Raw genomic sequence first — 19,014 nt, 5'->3', positions numbered from 1 at the left:
CGTAGAGATGAAGAGAAATGACTTAAGACTTTAAAAACGTCTAATCGGCTTCTAAAAGTTGATAAACGTGCAACTGAGTTTTCGTTATTCTGTGATTTCAATTTAAATGTTTTCAGTTTAAATAAAACAATCTAGATGTCATTCCATGTCCTCCACTAGACGGCAGTGTGCGACCACCCACACAAAGATAACCACTTTCTTAAACTCCTTTCTTTTAAAAAAAATTTCAGTGAATTCCCAACACATAGAAAAGGGTTTAATTTTACATTTGAAATCATATTCCACCTGTGCGCGTGTTACAAAAAGTAAGCAGGTCAGTAAACTGAAGCTGTATGTGTTCTCTTTCTTTGCGTCCACACTGGTGCGTTTCTGGGCGTGGAGTGAGGGGGCAGGAGCTGGTGGGGTCCCCTCTGGAGCCTCATAGTTTTTCACTACAGTGTGTTAGTGAAGATGGAGGCGAAGGGATACGTGCCAGATTAATTTCATCACATAATGGAGGCACCATTTTCCCACTTTTAACCCTTTAGATGGATTCTACTTCCTGACTTTTTGGATAGTGTATTTTTCAGATTTATAAATAAGAGAAGAAAGCGAAGAGTGTTTTTCCTTTGTTGGGTAGAGAGAGGGAGAAAGAAAGGAGCCATGGTTGAGCCGAAAGGATAGATTTTCATTCATGAAGAACCGGGATTTTGTTCCGAAAGTCTTGGAGTGTGTGGACGCAGAAGATCGTATCAACAGGTGAGTGTTTTATACAAGTACTAACATTTGTGCGTAGATTAAAGCTGTAGAAAAGTGAGTATTTCAGGCAGACCTGCCCTCACAAACCTTTAGATTTTTCTTTGCGATACAAGAAGAGCTAGTATTACTGAGAATATGCTTTTTAAAAGCAGGAATGAGAAATCGCGTTTGTGAATTTATTTGCAGGCTGCTGAAAATGAAGTGATTGTGGGTTTAGTATCGAGCCGTGGCGACATTGTTAAAGCTGTTTCGTCTATTGCTGGACTTGTTTTCTTGTTTATATGATTTTTTATTTTATTTTGGACCCCCTCCCCTGCTGCTGGTGAAATGTGTCCGTCTGAGTGGACATTCCTCCAGATTTCAAAATTATTTCAGAATTTCAAGCATTAGCTACCAAAAAAACTGGATCGGCGTTTGGATTCTCTCCATCTCTCCTCCGCCTCTCCTTTTCCTTTTTTTTCTATTTGATCTACTAATCAAGGTGCAGGTACAGGTGGCCTGTCTGAGCGAGAGAACATACAGGGAGAGTCAGAAGCTGCATGTGTGCATTTGTCTGCATGTGTCTGCATCTTTGGCGTGCGCACTCGTGCGCGTTGAAGACTGTCCAGCGGTCATTTCCCGGTGCCCTGGGGGTCACTTTATACAGCCGTGAATGGCCGACTGTAGCAGAAGTCTCATGGGAAGCAGGAATCAGCTGAAAGAATCTCAGAATCAACACTTCATCCTCGCTTTAGTCTGTTTGGCTCTCGCTGCAGCGCACGCCAAATACGCACAGGTGCGCGCACGCAACCTGCCTCCCCCCGTCTTTTTCTCCTCAGTGTCTACCCTTTATTGTTATTTCACTAATAATCAAATGCAGTGTCACGTGAAGGACTAGAACTGTCATATTTGACGTGACCAAATCTATGTAATACAACAGCATCTCCTCTATCCTGTCCAATAGGGGCGTGCCTCGCTTTACAGTCGAAAATGTTTATTTTCTGTAGCTACGCACGAATCTGCTCAATGAATGAACACATGAACAACAGAGGTCACGATTATTTCACTGCCACGAGACTGTGGTGGGTGGGTGAAGATTTGTGATATTTTTGGTTAATTCTTGTCATAAACAAAATGCACAAAATTCACAATGGTGACATTACCAGACTCTGATCTCAGGTTCAGATTTTGTTGACATTAATAATCTGGATAATTTCCATTTAAGATGAACATAGTGTCGCTAATAGTGTCATAGTGACATAGTGTCAACCAGCATTTAAAATTGAGTTATGGAAGCAGACTCTCCACTGCTAGTGGTTCTTTTCTTTTCTTTTTTTTTTTTTTTTTTTGGGGGGGGGGGGGTCCCAAATAGAAACAAACCACGAATAATTCTTTAAACATCTCTAGTTATTCAGTAACATGACTGAACTGAATTGTTTTCACTACAGTGAACATGGAGAGATACTTTAACCGCCTTAAATAACGCACAGGTTTAGCCTAAGTGACCTGGAATACGTCACATTAGCCCGTCAAGTGTCCCGGATGGGGCCAGTCTCCAACATCACCACTCCAGGAACAGCACAGCAGAACGTTTTTTCCTAGACTTCGCTGCAGTCGTCACACTTTACGGAGCCACGCAGTGTTCTGCATTGGACCCTCTGTGGGCTGCTTCTGGCCCTCACACCTCTGTGTGTTTAGTTTGTAACCATTGCTTATAACCAAGTTATTAGATGTTTCATTCTTCTCATCCACATTTATGTCCAAAGTCAACAAAGCTGTCCCCGCATAAAGCTCTGTGTCTGCTAAAGTTTAGTGAGTGGGTGGGGAGCAAATCATTGGTGTGCATATACAACTTTTCCTGTCACTGACTTCATAAACAGATGTTTATTTGTTTTTGAATGACAATCAGGGACCGGTCGAACCTGTTCAGGGTCTGGGAGTTGTTCTTTCTGAGGTTGCGCTGTTGGAAGCTACTACTTTCTCAACGTTTCAGTTTGCAACGCCCCAAACTACAGAAGGAAGGCACACACACACCCACAAACACACACACTAGCTGTTGCTGTCTACACCCAGCAAAAGGAATCAGCGGCTTTATTATTTTTTTATTTTTACGCGGCACCGAGGCCGAGACTGGAGTTACCCCAGCGCACAGGAACCTCAGCACCAGGCCGCCGAGCTCTGCGTGTGTGTCAGTGTGTTTTAGCGCAGCGTGTCGGTGGTCTAACAAAGGCAGGCTGAGCTGGGGCCGTGATTTCCTTCTCCCCGCGGCCATGCGCGGAGCTCGGATCTTCGTGGAAGAATGCGCCGCCTTCTCCCGGCGTTAGCTCAGCCTCGGCTCCATGTAAGTCCCCCAGCCTGGCTTCGTTTCAGCGATCGGGCCTTTGTTATTTATCACGACACTGGCTCGCACAGACAGGGAGCGATCGTGGCTGAAACGGAGGGATTATAGCGGAGAATTTCAGCCCGTTCGCTGCGCTTTTGGCCTCTGCTTGCCTTTATTTGGGCTAACAGCCTCCTCCTGTTTTACCTCCACGGCGCTGCTGCTTCTCACTGTTTTCTTGTCGTTTCATCTGTGCTTCTCCCCTCCAGGGCCAACAGTAACAACATGCTCCTGGCCTCTGCCGTGGTGGTGTGGGAATGGCTGAACGAACACGGCCGGTGGCGGCCCTACAGCCCCGCCGTCTCCCACCAGATAGAGGCGGCCATCCGGAGCAGCGACCCCCGCGGAGGGAGCGTGGTGCTCGGCCAGGTGGACAGCCGGCTCTCGCCCTACATCATAGATCTCCAGTCCATGCACCAGTTCAGACAGGACACAGGTAAGCTGGGACGATGGGGCAAATGGTGCACGCTGCAGAGCTGTCATGTCGGGGTTTATTTGCAGGTTCGGGGACATAAACTTGCTGCACTGAAGCAGAGTAACAGTCCTGTTATGGCCAGGGGTGCTTACAGGATTTCTATTATTGGGGGACCCGTAATGAGGAAGGGGGGGTCCAGTGGAGATCAGCGTCAAATGAAGTGTCGAGAACAGCAGCATGATTGTGAATTTACAGCTTCGGTGTAGTTTCGTTTTACACCTCTTTATTTTTGTAATGCGCTGCGTGGACAGACTAAGGTCAAGTGTACTATTTATGAATATATAAAAATGGAATAGTACTTATATTTTACTTTTTACTACAAGCCTCATTCGCCCAACCACACAAGCACATACACACGCAGCTCGTCTCAGGCCTGTTTCAGACTTCTGCTGTGAATCTTTGTACGTAAGTTGGTGACGTCGTTGTCGGTATTTTTCCTAGTGTGTTGTGCGTTAGTTACCTTGTGTCCCGGTGGCTGGGTGCCCGTTCTTTGTTTCATTTTTACAGTCAAACGTATTTGTCCTTCTACTTTTTCCACTTCTTTGTGCATTGCTTCACATCCAGTTTGCGAAGATACATTTGAAAGCCACAGCGATAAAGTAGCTGGAAATGCACAGGAGGACTGTCGACAGGCCAGCGTTTCACTTCTCAGGTGGTGGTTTGTGGACAATAAACTAGTGACACTTGCAGGTGTTCTCTGTCTTGTACAGGGTTGCTTCAGCATGCAGGCTGTAGTAGCCAGAGACTGAACCCTTGTCATTCTCTCTCATGCCTGAGCCACATCCACCACAGTACTGTGGTACATCAATTTGGAGACTTTTAGGAGAAAACTTTGAAAAGAACTCCGCTATTGCTTTGTCCCTGTTTCATCGTATTTAGTTCCTTCGCATCCAGCGCTGAATCAAAAAGCCTGAGTTTTTCTCTGAGTAGTGACACCTGTCGTTCAGAACAAGACTGCAGCGAGCACGGAGTCCCTAAAATGTACATCACTCAGACCCAAGTGGGCCCTAGCAGGCTCACAGATGTGGAAACTGCTGACACATCTGTAATACAGATGTTCCACACTCCCAGTTTTCTGGTTTCATGTTTATTTTAAAGTCTCTGTTTTCCTGTTTCTCTCACTTACATAACTTTCAAACATTGTTCGTGTAATTGGCGTACACGTGTTCGTCTAATGTCACAGAGTTAATACAGTCTAGACACACAAATATAATTTCTGTAGAAGGAACCTGGCAACACACCCACCAATTCGAGGGGTGTCTAAGGGTTTCCTGCAAAGACACCTCTTGCCCAACCTCAGGAATTCTGTTAGTGCACAGTGTACTTCTTTAGCATCTGGATTTTGGCCTCTACTAATCATGGTTAAAGCTTTTTCCTTAAGTCACTGTTTACCCCTAAACACATCACTGTATAAGCTTAGACAGAGGTATAAGACAGTGGTGTCAAACATGTAGCCCAGGGTCCAGGAAAGGCTTACCAGTGGCTCTATTACAGCTCTCAGGGTAGCTCTAAAAGTCTCAGCAAAGTCATTAATAACTTAATTTTTAATGTCTTCAATTTGCTGTTCCTGGTGTGATGGTGGCAGCCTACTAATCAGGGGTGTTTGGAAAATTAGAAGTATTTTTAGAGCTTGACAAGTTGTTTGACTCATAAAGAATAAGTATTATTTAGTTCCAAGAACTCAACATGTGAAGACTATAATGCACCTGTAATATAATTCATAAAAATATACATCCGTTTGCTCAGCGTATGACGACTGGGACCATTCTTATATACCCTGAGACGTCTCCAAAGGCAGTGTTATCCAGGAAAATCCTGCTAGAGAATGCAGTCAATCTGGGATTCTGCTGGACAATCCTCCAGATGTTTGCACCACATTTATTTGGGTCAGCAGGGCTGAAATATGCGATGTGAGGAAATCGAAAGACACCATCTGTGATCTCTCATAGGATCTGACTTCAAATTCAAATTCAAATTCAAATTTTATTTGTCACGTACACATTCATACACAGTACGATATGTAGTGAAATGCTTGGACAACTGCTCGTGACCTAAAGAGAACAAAAAAGGAAAAGGCTATGAATAAGATAGGAAATAAATATGAAAAATTAAAAAGGGTAAATTTAACTAGGAAGGAATAAAATATAAATTAAGGTTAAAAATGAAATAACTGTACAACACAAATTAGAATGAAGGGTAAATTTAACTGGGAAGAATAAGATAAAGATAAATATATAAATTAAAGTTGAAAATAAAATAACTGTACAACAAAATACACAATACACAATATAGAACTATATAAGAATGTATGAAGAAATCTAAATATAAATAAATATATACACAATAACAGCAGCTGTACAAGTATTAACCGGAAATGAAGAATATAGTGACCAGTGTTGTGCAAAACCAAAGTCCAGAAAGTCCAGTGTGTGTGTAAGAACCATATGTGTGGGTCAGTACTGTGTGGTGGTGTGATTGAGAGACCGTATCGCCTGCGGGAAGAAGCTCCTCCTCAGTCTCTCTGTGTTGGTCTTCAGGGAGCGGAATCGCTTTCCTGACCTCAACAGAGAGAACAGTCTGTTGTTGGGATGGCTGAGGTCCTTCACGATCTTCCTGGCCTTGGTCCAGCACCGCCTGCTGTAGATTGAGTGCAGGTCAGGGAGCTCGGAGCGGCTGGTGCGCTCAGCTGACCGCACAACCCTCTGTAGAGCTCGTCTGTCCTGCATGGTGCTGTTCCCGAACCAGGTTAAGATGTTTCCCGCCAGGATGCTCTCTATGGTGCACGAGTAAAAGTTCCTGAGCACCTTGGAGGGCAGTTGGAAGTCTCTCAAGCGTCTGAGGTGGTAGAGACGCTGTCGGGCCTTTTTCACCACGGTGTTGATGTGACAGGACCATGACAGGTCCTGCGTGATGTGAACTCCGAGGTATTTGAAGCTGTCCACTCTCTCCACTGGGCACTCGTTGATGACGGGGGTCTGGTAGTTCCTCTCCTGCTTAGTGCTGAAGTCCACTATCAGCTCCTTTGTCTTACTGACGTTTAGAAGGAGGTTGTTCCTCTGGCACCAGTTCTCCAGATTCCTAATCTCCTTCAGGTAGGCCGTCTCGTTGTTATCAGAGATCAGGCCCACCACGACGGTGTCGTCAGCAAACTTGATGATGGTGGTGGAGCTGGTAGTGGCCACACAGTCATATGTGTACAAAGAGTACAGCAGGGGGCTCAGAACACACCCCTGGGGGGCTCCAGTGCTGAGAGTGGTGGAGGCTGAGACATGTCCGCCCATCCTTACTGCCTGTGGTCTGCCAGTTAGGAAGTTGGAGATCCACTGACACATAGATGAGCTGAGTCCCAGATGCTCCAGCTTGGTGGTGAGTGTGGAGGGAATTATGGTGTTAAATGCAGAGCTGTAGTCTATGAAGAGCATTTTAACATAATTCCCCCTTCTAGTGTCCAAGTGAGTGAGTGATGTGTGGAGGAGATGAGAGATGGCATCGTCTGTGGAACGATTTGGACGGTAAGCGAACTGTAGTGGGTCCAGTGTGTCTGGTAGTGAAGAAATGATGAAGTCTCTGACCAGGCGTTCAAAGCACTTCATCACTACTGAGGTGAGGGCTACAGGGCGATAGTCATTGAGAGAAGCAGGGTGGGGTTTCTTCGGGACAGGAACAATGATGGACTCTTTGAAGCATGTGGGGATCACCGACTGAGATAAAGAGATGTTGAATATCTCAGTGAACACAGGAGCTAGCTGGTATGCGCAGTCTCTTAGGATATGACCTGGGATGCCGTCTGGTCCTGCTGCTTTCCTGGTGTTCACTCTCTTGAAGGCTCTCCTTACTTCATGCTCGGAGATGACGAGCACGTTTCCGGTGCTGGCAGTATCTTCCTGTCTGCAGCCGTTAGCGCTGCTAACACTAGCATTGTTGGAGACCTTAGCTGCAGCCTCGAAGCGAGCATAGAAAGTGTTCAGCTCGTCTGCCAGAGTCACGGCCGCGTTCGTCATACCGGTTGTTGGTGCTTTATAGTCCGTTATTGTCCTTAGTCCCCGCCACAGGCTCCTAGAGTCACTCTGTTGGAGTTGTGACTCTAGTTTCCTCCCGTAGCGCTGCTTCGCCTCTTTCACCGCCCTCCGCACGTTATATGACGCGGCTTTGTACGGGTCCATGTCCCCCGTCATGAGTCCCGTGTTGTAGGCAGCGGTGCGGGATCTCAGAGCGTCGCGGATGGTTTTATCCACCCACGGCTTCTGGTTGGGAAACGTTGTGATAGTCTGTCTCCACGGTATCATCCGCTAGTTTCCCGATGAATCCCACAACCGCTTCCGTAAACACGTTGATGTCATCGTCGGAGCTGTTTCTGAACATGCCCCAGTCTGCGTCATCGAGTGCGTCCTGTAACGCGGCCACCGATTGATCCGTCCAGCGCGCGACCTTCCTCTGAACCGGAACTTCCTGTTTCAGCCTTTGTTTGTATTTTGGCATGGGGAAGATGGCGGCATGATCAGATTTGCCAAACGGGGGGCGGGATTGTGCCTTGTAGCCGTCCTTGACCGTAGTGTAGCAGTGGTCCAGTGTCCTTTCACCCCTGGTGGGGCAGGTGATGTGTTGATAAAAGTTCGGCGCTGCGCATTTGAGGTTGGCGCTATTAAAGTCCCCCGTCACAATAAGCGCAGCGTCCCGGTGTTGTGTCTGGTGCTGTGTGAGTGCCTCATGCAGCTCGCATAAGGCGGTGACCGTGTCCGCTTGTGGTGGAATATAAACGGCACTTACAATGACCGATGTAAATTCCCGAGGTAGATAAAAAGGACGACACATGATGGACAGTAGTTCCAGATTTGGTGTGCAGGAGCGTGTGAGAGGAACAACGTTCGCACTGTTGCACCAGTTGTTGTTCACCATTAAACACACGCCGCCTCCCCTTGACTTCCCCGAGTCCCGTGTCCTGTCCATGCGGTGAACCGAGAAGAACTCGGCCGGCTGGATGGCGTGGTCCGGCACCGCTGGGTTCAGCCATGTCTCGGTGAAGCAGAGGAGATTGCAGTCCCGAATGTCTCTCTGGAACTTTATCCTGGCCCTGAGGTCGTCAAGCTTGTTCTCCAGTGACTGGACGTTGGCGAGCAGGATGCTAGGCAGAGGTGTGCGGTGTGCACGAGCTCTCAGCCTGTTCCTGACGCCGGCTCGCTTCCCTCTAGGCCGCCGCCGCTTCCCTTTGTTCTCCCTCGAGATCTCACTCGGCCAGCTCGGATCCGGAGTTAAAAACTTCGAATTGTGAGTACATTGTATACCAATAGAAACAAGAGTGTCACTGTCATACCTAATGTACCCAATGGTGATGATTTTGCCGATTTAGAAACGCTGAAAACTAACTTAAAAAACAAAGACAAAGAAAAAGTGGTCGGAGCAGTCGTGATGGCAGCCGACCTCACCGGCGCCATCTTCACGTTTAAAAGGCTGGCTGAAGGCTCGAGATCCAGCCCTCTGCAAACTTTAATCCAGCCCAGAACATTTGAGAATGCAGAGTTTGTTAGAGAACAGTTCAGTCACACAGTCTGGGTTTCAGCAATAAGAACCACCAGTTTGGTGAATGGCTTGAGTTTGTTTGGTTTTTCCTGATGTTTGTGGGCTGCGTTTGAGATGTTTCAGACGTTCTCTTATCTGACAACAGAAACAGAAAAACGTACATGAGACCAGTTTCACTGTGAATTTTGTTGCATTGAACAACAACAACAACAAACTTTATTTATATAGCACATTTAAAAACCAGTGGTGTACCAAAGTGCTTAACATGCAAGAGGGTAAGATGAAGTAACAGGGAAGGATGAGGGCTATGGCAAGGTACCAAAACGTGCTAGCAGGTTGAATGGCATTAAAACACACGAAGGGAAAAGAATTGCATATAAAAGCATAAAAGAAGGCTAAGTGTAGAGGATCAAACAGTCAAAAAATTAAAAATGAATTAAAAGCCGAAGATAAGAATAAGCGTTAAGCTAACTATCAAGCAAGCGTTAACTGGTAGAAAAGGTGAGGCTAAATAAGTGGGTTTTTAACCGCGATTTGAAGGATTGAATGGAATCAGACTCACGTATAGCGATGGGGAGGTTATTCCATAAATCGGGTGCAGACAAGGCAAACGCGCGGTCACCTCTAGTCTTCAGCCGAGATCTTGGCAGTACCAGGAGTGACTGGGAAGATGATCTTAATGCTCTAGTAGGGGGGTATGATCTAAGTAGCTCAATGAGGTAGCTTGGTGCTATATTGTTAATAATTCAGAAGGTGAGCAGCAGGATTTTGAATCGGATGCAGTACTTAACGGGAAGCCAACGCAGATCAGCAAGGACACGGGTGATAGAGACACGCCGTCCACTACCAGTAAGGAGACGAGCAGCTGCATTCTGAACAATTTGGAGTCTATGGAAGAGAGTAGAGTTAAGACCGAAGTAAAGTGAGTTGCAATAATCCAACCTGGATGTCACAAAGGCGTGGATAAGCTTTCCAAGGTCCCGATGTGGAACATAATGTCTGGCCTTGCTAATAAGACACAATTGATGGAAACAAGATTTAACAACAGAAGACGCTTGTTTATCGAACTTAAAAGAGCAATGAATATTCAAACAGAGAGTAGGAGAGAGTCAGACGGATATAAACAGCAAACAGAAAGCCAAGTGAGCTAAACTGCACTGAAGCACATGAAGGGACAGGAGATGGGAGACCACGGAAGTGGTAGTTTGAGTATTTGCACGTATATTTAGAGTGTTTTTAACACCTCCTGACGCCCTAGCAGAGCTGTTAATACAGTTTAATTCAGAAACAACGTGTTAAACACCAAAGTCACAAAAACAGTCAAACTACAACAAACTGAACGTCAATGCAGTTTCATCACAGTTCATGACCTAGCCACGACCGCTAATCTACTGATGCAGCTTCCTGAGCGTAATTTTTACATGTACTTTTTGACTTGTACTGATTCATTTCAGTGTTGATGGACTAAATGATTCGGTCACTTACACCAGAAACTGCAGGTGTTTGTTTCGTGTTTATTACATGACGTCATCATTAAAAATAAATGGTTAGGTTCGGAAAAGGGTCACGGTTAAGTTTTTTTTGAGTGGAGAAAATTCAAAGTGGCTTGCAAAAGCAGCAGGCGGTCTAGTTTTTGGTACTAAGGGGCTTTATATTACCACAGCTTTGATTTGATACTTTCAAGTTTTAAAAAGAAAACTCAAAACATTGTAGAAATGCATTTTTAGCAAACAGAAAGCTCTTTAAAACAGTAAGATAAGAAAGCGCCCAAAACATAACATGAAATCTTTGAAAAATAACAAATAAAAAAGAAGGCCAACAAGTCTTTGTCTTTAAATATTTCTGTGATACAGAACAAATGTTAGTGTGTGTGTGTGTGTGTGTGTGTGTGTGTGTGTGTGTGTGTGTGTGTGTGTGTGTGTGTGTGTGTGTGTGTGTGTGTGTGTGTGTGTGTGTGTGTGTGTGTGTGTGCGTGCTTGAGATCCAGCAGTATGATGTTTTGGAGCAGCTGTGAATGACCATCACAGCTCTGAGTTCACTGCATACTTAAACCCTTATCCACTGACACTAAACACACACACATGCACACACACTTTCCCAGCAGCTGCATCCTCCTCCGACGGAGAAAAGAAACAGAGGGACCTCGACTTTGTGGACAGAATGGAGAATTTCAAGGCTTAATGAGCAGAGTTCACTCCAGCCGTCCTCCTCTGTTGCTCCCTCTGCTCTTCCATTTCTGCTGCCCGAGTGTTTAGTTTCATCGATAGGCAAAAAAAAAAAAAAAAATCCCAGGGGTCTTTCTGTCCGACGTGGGAGAGAGAGAAGTGTATGAGTGTGTTTTCGGTGCAGAAGGAGTGAGATAATTGGGCAGTGCGTATTCTTTCGTTCTTTCTCTCACGCTCACATCGTTTTTCCAGAGATCTTGGATTTTCCCAAACAGATGCGAGCACGCTCATTGTGGTTTTGACATGCACGGAAGGGAGAAAGCGTTTAGAGAAGTAGAAGCTGAGGCGCAGGTTCTGATAAGTCTGAGGTTATAATGTACATAAAGAACACTCAAAAAAATAACTTTTTGAATGAACATAAAAAAATCATGGAAAGAATTCCCACATAATTAAATTGCTTTATTTTAGCATTATGCAATTCTGTTATTCCAACTTAATGTGCTTGAGTTGGACTAACTTGATTAATTAATGATGAATCAACTGTTTTACTACAGTTGAGTCCAACTTAATTTAATTGAGTTGATCCAACCCATGCAAATTACGTTAGTGCGACAAAAATGCTTAATTGTAATAGAAAGCCATGTGGAAATCCTTTCCATGATTTTTTAAAGAGTTATGTTTTTTTGGAGTGTTCAACAAAGTCTAGAGTCTGGTTAACATAAAATGTTAATGGATTTATAATAACTTCCACTCCATCCATCCTCTTATCTTTACCATCTTTTGTAAATGTAACAACCACCCAATTTCATTTTTATAATTCCCACTTAGTTTTCAGTTCTACGTTTGTTAAACCCCAGAATGCTCTTATGTTTTTCATCTCAGATATTTTGCTTTCTCCTTAAATCTGGTGGCCTTATGGGACAGAGATGTAAAAAGCAGGCACAGAGCAACAGATACGATACTGATGAAGTATGAAATAGAGGAGTTGGGGTGGAGGTGGGCTGCAAAGTGGCTTGCAGATAGATGAGGACCTGTAGGGAGAACTGTTCATGTACCACAGGGAAGTGACCTGAATGCAGACTCTCAGAAGCTGAGCTGTTGCCTTTAAATACTTTAAATGCTTCCCCCTGTGTGAGATTTGCCAGTTAGATCAGTAGAAGGTAGCTGAGTCATCACCTGATGTGACTGGCTTGGAGACTGGCTGGTGCAAAAGCACATCACATTTCAGATGGCACAAAGGCGAATTCACACAGGTTTGTTTTGAAGTTGTTCCCTGTGCTTTGTGCACAAAACTGTTCCATATATTTATTTTTCAAAGTGTGGAAATATAAACCGTCCTAATGGAAGATGAGGTCCTCAGCACCTTTGAGCTGCCAGGTCCTCCTGCAGACCACCTCCTGCATGCAGATGGAGACTTCCTTTGGAGAGCGGCGCGTACATTTGACCCCGCTGGGAAGAATACATGCACTACAGGTCTGTCTTTACAGTCACGTATGAAAGGATCTCCCTCCCAGTGCAAGCTCTCCCAGCACTGTCAGATGTGGTTGGAGCAGAGCGTGTTTCCTGTTCACCTCAGGTCTCGCAGCGGGATCGTCGCTCCGCAGACGCTCGCTGCGCTGTCACCACTGATAGCACGCCGTTTAGCTGACATTCAGGGAAAAGCCTTCATGTTCCTGTGCTGCCCTGCTTCCCTGGGAGCTTCACTGCTAACAGTGATGTGGTATTTCTGCTCTGCACTTCTTAGACATGAAGGTTGTCATTGTGGTGGCGGTGGTCTCGTTTCTGTGGGTGCGCTCTTCCTTTGGACCGTGGAGGCTTTTCAGTTCGTCCTTGCTTGCGATCCAGCTCCTTTTCTTTAACTTTAATTAACTTCTCTGATGGATCATCTCGAATCACTTCATCACTTCTAGTTTTTGGAAAAGGGAGCGTAATTATTCTTATATGCAAAAATGTGACGTTATGACCTTGATGAGCTATTTGGGACGAGACTTAAATGAGCCTCCTTTGAACACATGTATGCTTTCAGTCATTTGTGTGAGTACAACACGATTTCCTGTAAACACAAAGATTTTAATCTGACAGTATCTTAACTTCCTGTTCCTGTCCTGCTTGAAGTTCTTTTTATGTGAAATTGGTACAGAAGGGATTTTTTTTACATGTTAAATAATAATAATGATATGTATATTGTTGTTAGTCCCCGTAGGGAAATTACTCCTCTGCATTTAACCCATTCACCCAGTGAAGCAGTGGCAAGCCACCAATGCAGCACCCGGGGAGCAGTGTGTAGGGACGGTACCTTGCTCAGGGGTGTCTCAGGGTAGCCGTTCAGTGAAGTCGAACCCCCAACCTTCCGATCATGGGGCAACCACCCTACCTGCTGAGCTATCCCTGCCCTATATTTATATTTGAACCAAAAATCCTCTATTTGCCTTCATACTTCTGTCCTGCTTTTCATGAAGATTTACAGTCAATCAGCAGCAGCTCTGGTATGAAAACAGTGAAGATTTTGGACTTCTCTTCTTTTGAGTTTGCGAGGAGACAAACCCATGCAAATATTTTGAGAGAAATAAATGCAGAGCCGCTACAGCCAGCTGCCTCTCCAGAGAGTCTCTCATTCTTTGGGCAGATTCTGGCTTCACAAACTTGGACTGCAGCTGGAAACTGTAACAGTTTATGCTCACCACTTTCATCCTCTAGTGTTCTTTTCACTTGTCGCACACGTTGGTTTGCACACTTATATAAATTGTGTTGATGTCACAGCATGTGTGAGCAGTGACCAACAGGCTGAACATAGCTGCAGCATATGTGCACTACAGTAGCATGTGAAGCAGAACAAGACTGTGGGACGAGAGGCTGAGTGGAGAGGCAGCTGGATGATGCTGGACGACCTGGTGACCCTGCTGTTAGGAGAAAGAAACAAGATGAAGATGGCCAGGGCTAGTTTCACAATATGGACAAAGTGATTGCCATCCAGTAAATTGGTTGGCCAATCGTCTTTTACGCTTGTGTGTAAACATTTTTTAAAAATTAGTCACTAATTAGTGTTCATGTGGTTTAGGAGAGGCCTGACTTAGCAGAAAATCTTTGTACCCAGCACATTTGAGCTGCTCTGACTGCATAACCGAGATGAGGGTGTGGTTGTTGAAATAAAGTAAACACGTTTTTATGAGATGTTTTCAACAGAGTGACGTAAATGTCCTTATTTTACTGGGCTTTAAAAGAGCGGCTCGTCATCGCTTTCTTTGTGCGGCTTCTGTTTTTTTCAGACTTCGAGGGCATCTTGTGTTTTTTTGTTGCCCCTGCAGCTTGTTGCTGCTCTCGCTCCAGCTGGTCCTGCTGAAGGAGGCACATTCCCAGACCCCCACAAAGCCCCGGGGCGTTAGGGTCACAGTAGAAGGCGGGTCGGGGGTGGATTCCCCAGAGACGGAGGGTTGGGGGTAGATTGGTGGTGACAACAAAGAGCGGAGGAAGGGGGGAGAGGGAGTGGCAGCAAACATCAACACTGACTCTGTCTGCACGCACAACAAACCAGTTGGCAGGAAATAAACAATGGGTTTGCACGCACTGGTGAAACCTCCATGCAAGAGACGAGATGTTTGTTTAAAGGGTCTTGTTGTTTGATATGTTTGGGTTTTATCTATCAAGCCCACAGTCTGCAGACGTGTCACACTGCTCTGCTTCTAATGTTCAGGCTACTACGCTTCAGTGTTTCTGAAAATCTGCAGCAGAAGGATTACCAAAGACTAAATGTCTCGTTTGACATTTTTAAGCCTTGTAAAGGTAGTGGAACAAGCTCTGAACACAGTATTTTGGTATCACCTTTCTAAGGTAAAAGCTTCTTAACCATCTCAGATTTTCTTAAAAATTCAAAACCAACACCAAGGATCGGGCGAAGAGTTAGCACCGCCTCTTCATATTCACTTTTTACCTTATTCCCAAATGGAAACTGGGTCTCTTCCTTTGTCTCAAACTCTCCGCTTTATGTTCTGCTTCCTCTGGTTCACCTGATCTGTCTCTCTTCTCGACCTCTTGCCCTCTTTGTATGCTTTTCTCTCTCACACTCTCTGAAGCTGAAAATTGAATCTGAACCCAACACTCGAGGGACGGGACTCTTTCAAGGTGAGACAAAGACACGAAGAGAGGGAGAGAGAGAAGAGGACAAAGTGGGTGGGTGTGGAAAAAAAAGAGTGGAGAGCTCAGCTGAAAGTTAAACAGTGATGAGGAATATTAGTGGAATAAGAAACGATGGAGAGCGCCGAAAAATCATGATATTGTCAGGAGATGAAAAAGTGACTTCTTTAACTCACATGCCTGGACGTGTCGTCTCTCTTTGGTATGATAGTAAATATCTTTAAGAGAATGAACATTATCGCTGTAAATGTACTGTTATCTAAAGAGATAACAGTTGGAGTTTCCATTCAGGCCCACAGATGAAGAAAGTTCCAAATACAAAGGTTATCAAATCAATAAATCTACCCAGAATCTAGATATGAGCCGGCGTCATACGCGTATCACAAACAGCCCACTGACAGGACTGCAGAGTGGCTAAATTTACAAAGGAAGATAAAACTATCAAGTGAAAGAAGTGTGAAGAGGTTAAATACGGAGCCCCGCAAGGGACATTGGAGAAAAAAAATTAAAGATGAACTTTTGCGAGATCTTGCAAAATAGGCCGAATCCTTCCGAGGCCGCCAGCTCAATGCTGACCAGGTGGTCGAGGAACGATGTGCCCAGAGTGCGGTGTTCCCTCTGGCTCTAGTGGGCCTCGACCTCCCGGTCATCTTCGAGCAGGTGGGTAACAGACGTCTCTGAAGACTTTTGCAAATATGTGATGTCTTGATAAACCGAGCAGATATTTGAAGTTTACACTTTCTGTAACCCAGAAAGAGTAATATTAAAACTAACTAGCTGCAGCCAATGTTGGAAACTGGAATTGGCTGGGCCGCGCTATGAATTCTTGGATAGGTTGGGCCACAAAGGATACACCTGGCCCATCCATCAAATTCGGGGAAATGAAGGATGCATTTGAAGCAGCCTTCAAATTGAGACAGCCTTCGTCGCCTGGCTGTGAAGTCATCGGCCTTCAGATGCACCCTGTGAAGGATGCGGCCTATTTTGCGAGATCTCTCAAAACCTTTGTGAGATCTCGCAGAAGTCCCTCACAGGGCTCCGTAGTTAAACACATAAATCAGGCTGAAAACAAGACCGCTGCTGCAGACAAAAAGCACTTTATGAACCTGTGTGAATTTTAAATGCTCTGCTCAGTAAACGTGAAAAAGAGCTAAAGAGCTGAAAAAATTCCGACTGTGTCAGGCAACAGGACATCGGCATCATTTTTTAATTGCTTGCAGCCAATAAGATAATAGCAGAAATCAAGCAGCTCCAGGAATCCCGATTTCTTACTGATGCTATCCAGGAGAAACAGGCAGACTTTTTATTATTTCTTAAAACCGCAGGAAATCAAACACAGGTGAAACTGATGAGGGTGGACAGACAATCACAAAGGAGGGAAGGAAACAAAAGCAGAAAGTGAAAACACATGTGACACGTGAGAAACGTAACCTTCAAAGTAAAACACAAACACAGTAATGTGACAGGAGTGCCCTGAGTCAGTGTTAAAACCATTTTTGTTTACCCCGTCCCGTCAGTGCATTAGCATATGTTTGCAAAGGCTGTTGCATAAAAATGTCTGACTTGAAACTGCTGTTCCAGTTGTGCAACACCGCCGCGTTTAAAGCTCACTAATCCTCGAGAAGCAGACCGAAGAAAGCCGAGTTAGTGTCCTGCAGAGTGTCAGCTTGTTTTCTGTGCAGAAGGAAGTCCAGGGAAAGTGAGATGAAGAAGCTGGAAGGGTCAGAGCTCAGCTTTTCTCTCTCAGTTGTTGTTGTGAAACTCTGCGTGTCGAGTTACTGTTACTGGGAGGCCTCCGGGGGGGCATCACTCACCGCCTGTGCACACACATATAGGAAAGCATGTGAAGGCATCAGTAAATATTTATGTCCCTGCTGCTTCTCGGGGAGTTTTTTAGCCTTAAAGTGTGAGTTCACCCCTAAATTTGAATTCTCCTCTGTCCTGTAGTGCTGTGAATTTCCCCCCCGAAAAAACAACGTCGCTGTCCAGAAACCGTGAATCTCGTTGCATGTAGGAACTGTTTTCTTTCTACTGAACTACACCCAGCAGACAGAGGTATCCGTCTGACCATGACGAGAGGCTGAAGATTTTGTTTGGCGCATGTAGACGGAAAGAAAACAGGGGTCCAGTTCAGTGAGAACCAAATCTCAGTGCGACATAAAGGATTATTATGAAGTGTGAATAATGCAAACTCAAGCGAGTCCAAGAATAAAAATAAGAAGCAGGGAATGAACATAATGGGGTCTACTTTAATGTTCAGGAGCTCGTTTTATTTATTCAGCCTAGGTAGTCGCCCTAATCTCAGTGTTAAGATTACAAAAGCTGGCGCAAGTTTGCAGTTTGGCTGGAAAAAGAGAAAGCAAAGAAGGATGAAAGAAGAAAAAGTGACAGCAGAGGAAGAGACGGCATCAGACAGCAGGAGGGTGAGAAATCAGGACGAAGTAATGAACAAAACAAGAAACAAGAACAGAAAGTGTGAAAGTGATGACAAAAGTCGAGACGAAATAAAGCGCATGAAGCAGGTTTGTCTTATCCTCTCAACCGCTTCCTCTTTGTGTCTCGTTTCGGTTTTATTGCTGTGAGAATGTGCCACAATCCGGTCTCGGTGCAACCTTTCCAAGTGTGTCAATTTGAATTTTTCCATCCCTGTCTTCATAAAGACTCCGGAGGTGTTCATCAGTCTCGCCAGCCCTGAGCCCCGCTCGAGGGCGCTCGGGGGGCCATTTGAGGATGATGAATGGAGAAGTGGAGCTACGAGGTCGAGGAATATTTTTCGAGAAGTTGTTAAAATTGCAGTAGTTTCGGCTCATTTGCTTCTGGCCGGGTTCAGGTTGGGTTCAAACTGGGACACGTCACATTTGAAAGATGGGGAAGAAATCTTCGTCGTCCTTTTAACGGGTGGAGGAAAGTTAAAAAGGATGATGTCACAATGTTTCGGTGCACATCTGATTTAAGAGGGTCTGGGGGAGCAGGGGGAGCCCAGGATGATACTGGATGTGCATCGCGCTGTATGCTAGATGCTTGCTAAGCTCTGCTGAGGAGTCCTTATTTAGATTTAGTCCAAGCAAAATGTGCCAGACTTTAAGAACTAAGAATAACGAGCACATAGTCTTTACACCGCTGCCAGCGAATGTGATTTCATCCATTCTGGTTTATCTGGCTTTCATAGAATTAGAAATATGTACATTTGAACACAGAATAAAACCTTCCCACATGTAACGTACTGCATTATTTCAACCCTCGAGTGACTGAGCTGTTTTACGGACTAAAATAAGGTTTAGATTTTATATGGGAAAACTTTTAGTTAATGTTTCTGTATGTGGTTATCACACTGTTTCCTTTATCTATGACAGATACTCCAAAGGATGTTAAAAAAACATCTCATGTCTCACTTTATTTTCTCACACTTACCTGGGTCAAGCCAGTCAAGCGCATGCCTCTTTCCTCCTCTCCGGCTCCTCTGGAAGGACACCGAGGTGTTCACAAGCCAGTCGAGAGGTGCGATCTCTCCAGCGTGTCCTCGGTCCGCCCTGTGGTCATGTCCTAGTTGGACATTCCTGAAATACCTCATCTGGGAGGCATGCTGGTCTCCCAATTCAGTTTGGTCCTGGGTTGATGGGCTAGCCAAT

At 45.1% G+C, this 19,014-nt stretch overlaps 1 protein-coding gene across 2 annotated transcripts in view; it reads left to right on the top strand.

Annotated features, from left to right (window-relative positions):
• Positions 1 to 492: 492 nt before the first annotated feature.
• Positions 493 to 19,014, top strand: part of LOC146631261 (E3 ubiquitin-protein ligase DTX4-like) — a 44,707-nt gene continuing 26,185 nt past the window's right edge. The window contains exons 1-2 of one of the 2 annotated variants that reach the window (XM_085355223.1): positions 493 to 738; positions 3,307 to 3,533. In XM_085355223.1, coding sequence (XP_085211349.1) covers positions 674 to 738; positions 3,307 to 3,533 — 292 coding nt within the window. In that variant the 5' untranslated portion in view covers positions 493 to 673. Of the gene's footprint in view, positions 739 to 2,685; positions 3,059 to 3,306; positions 3,534 to 19,014 lie in introns of those variants that run through there. The other variant, XM_085355224.1, reaches the window with a different exon arrangement.

The sequence above is a fragment of the Diplotaxodon limnothrissa genome, linkage group LG6, assembly GCF_057381915.1.
Source record: "Diplotaxodon limnothrissa isolate DT_005_m linkage group LG6, D_limnothrissa_male_GT1.1, whole genome shotgun sequence".
NCBI lineage: Eukaryota > Metazoa > Chordata > Actinopteri > Cichliformes > Cichlidae > Diplotaxodon > Diplotaxodon limnothrissa.
This window is presented reverse-complemented; position numbering and strand designations above follow the sequence as displayed.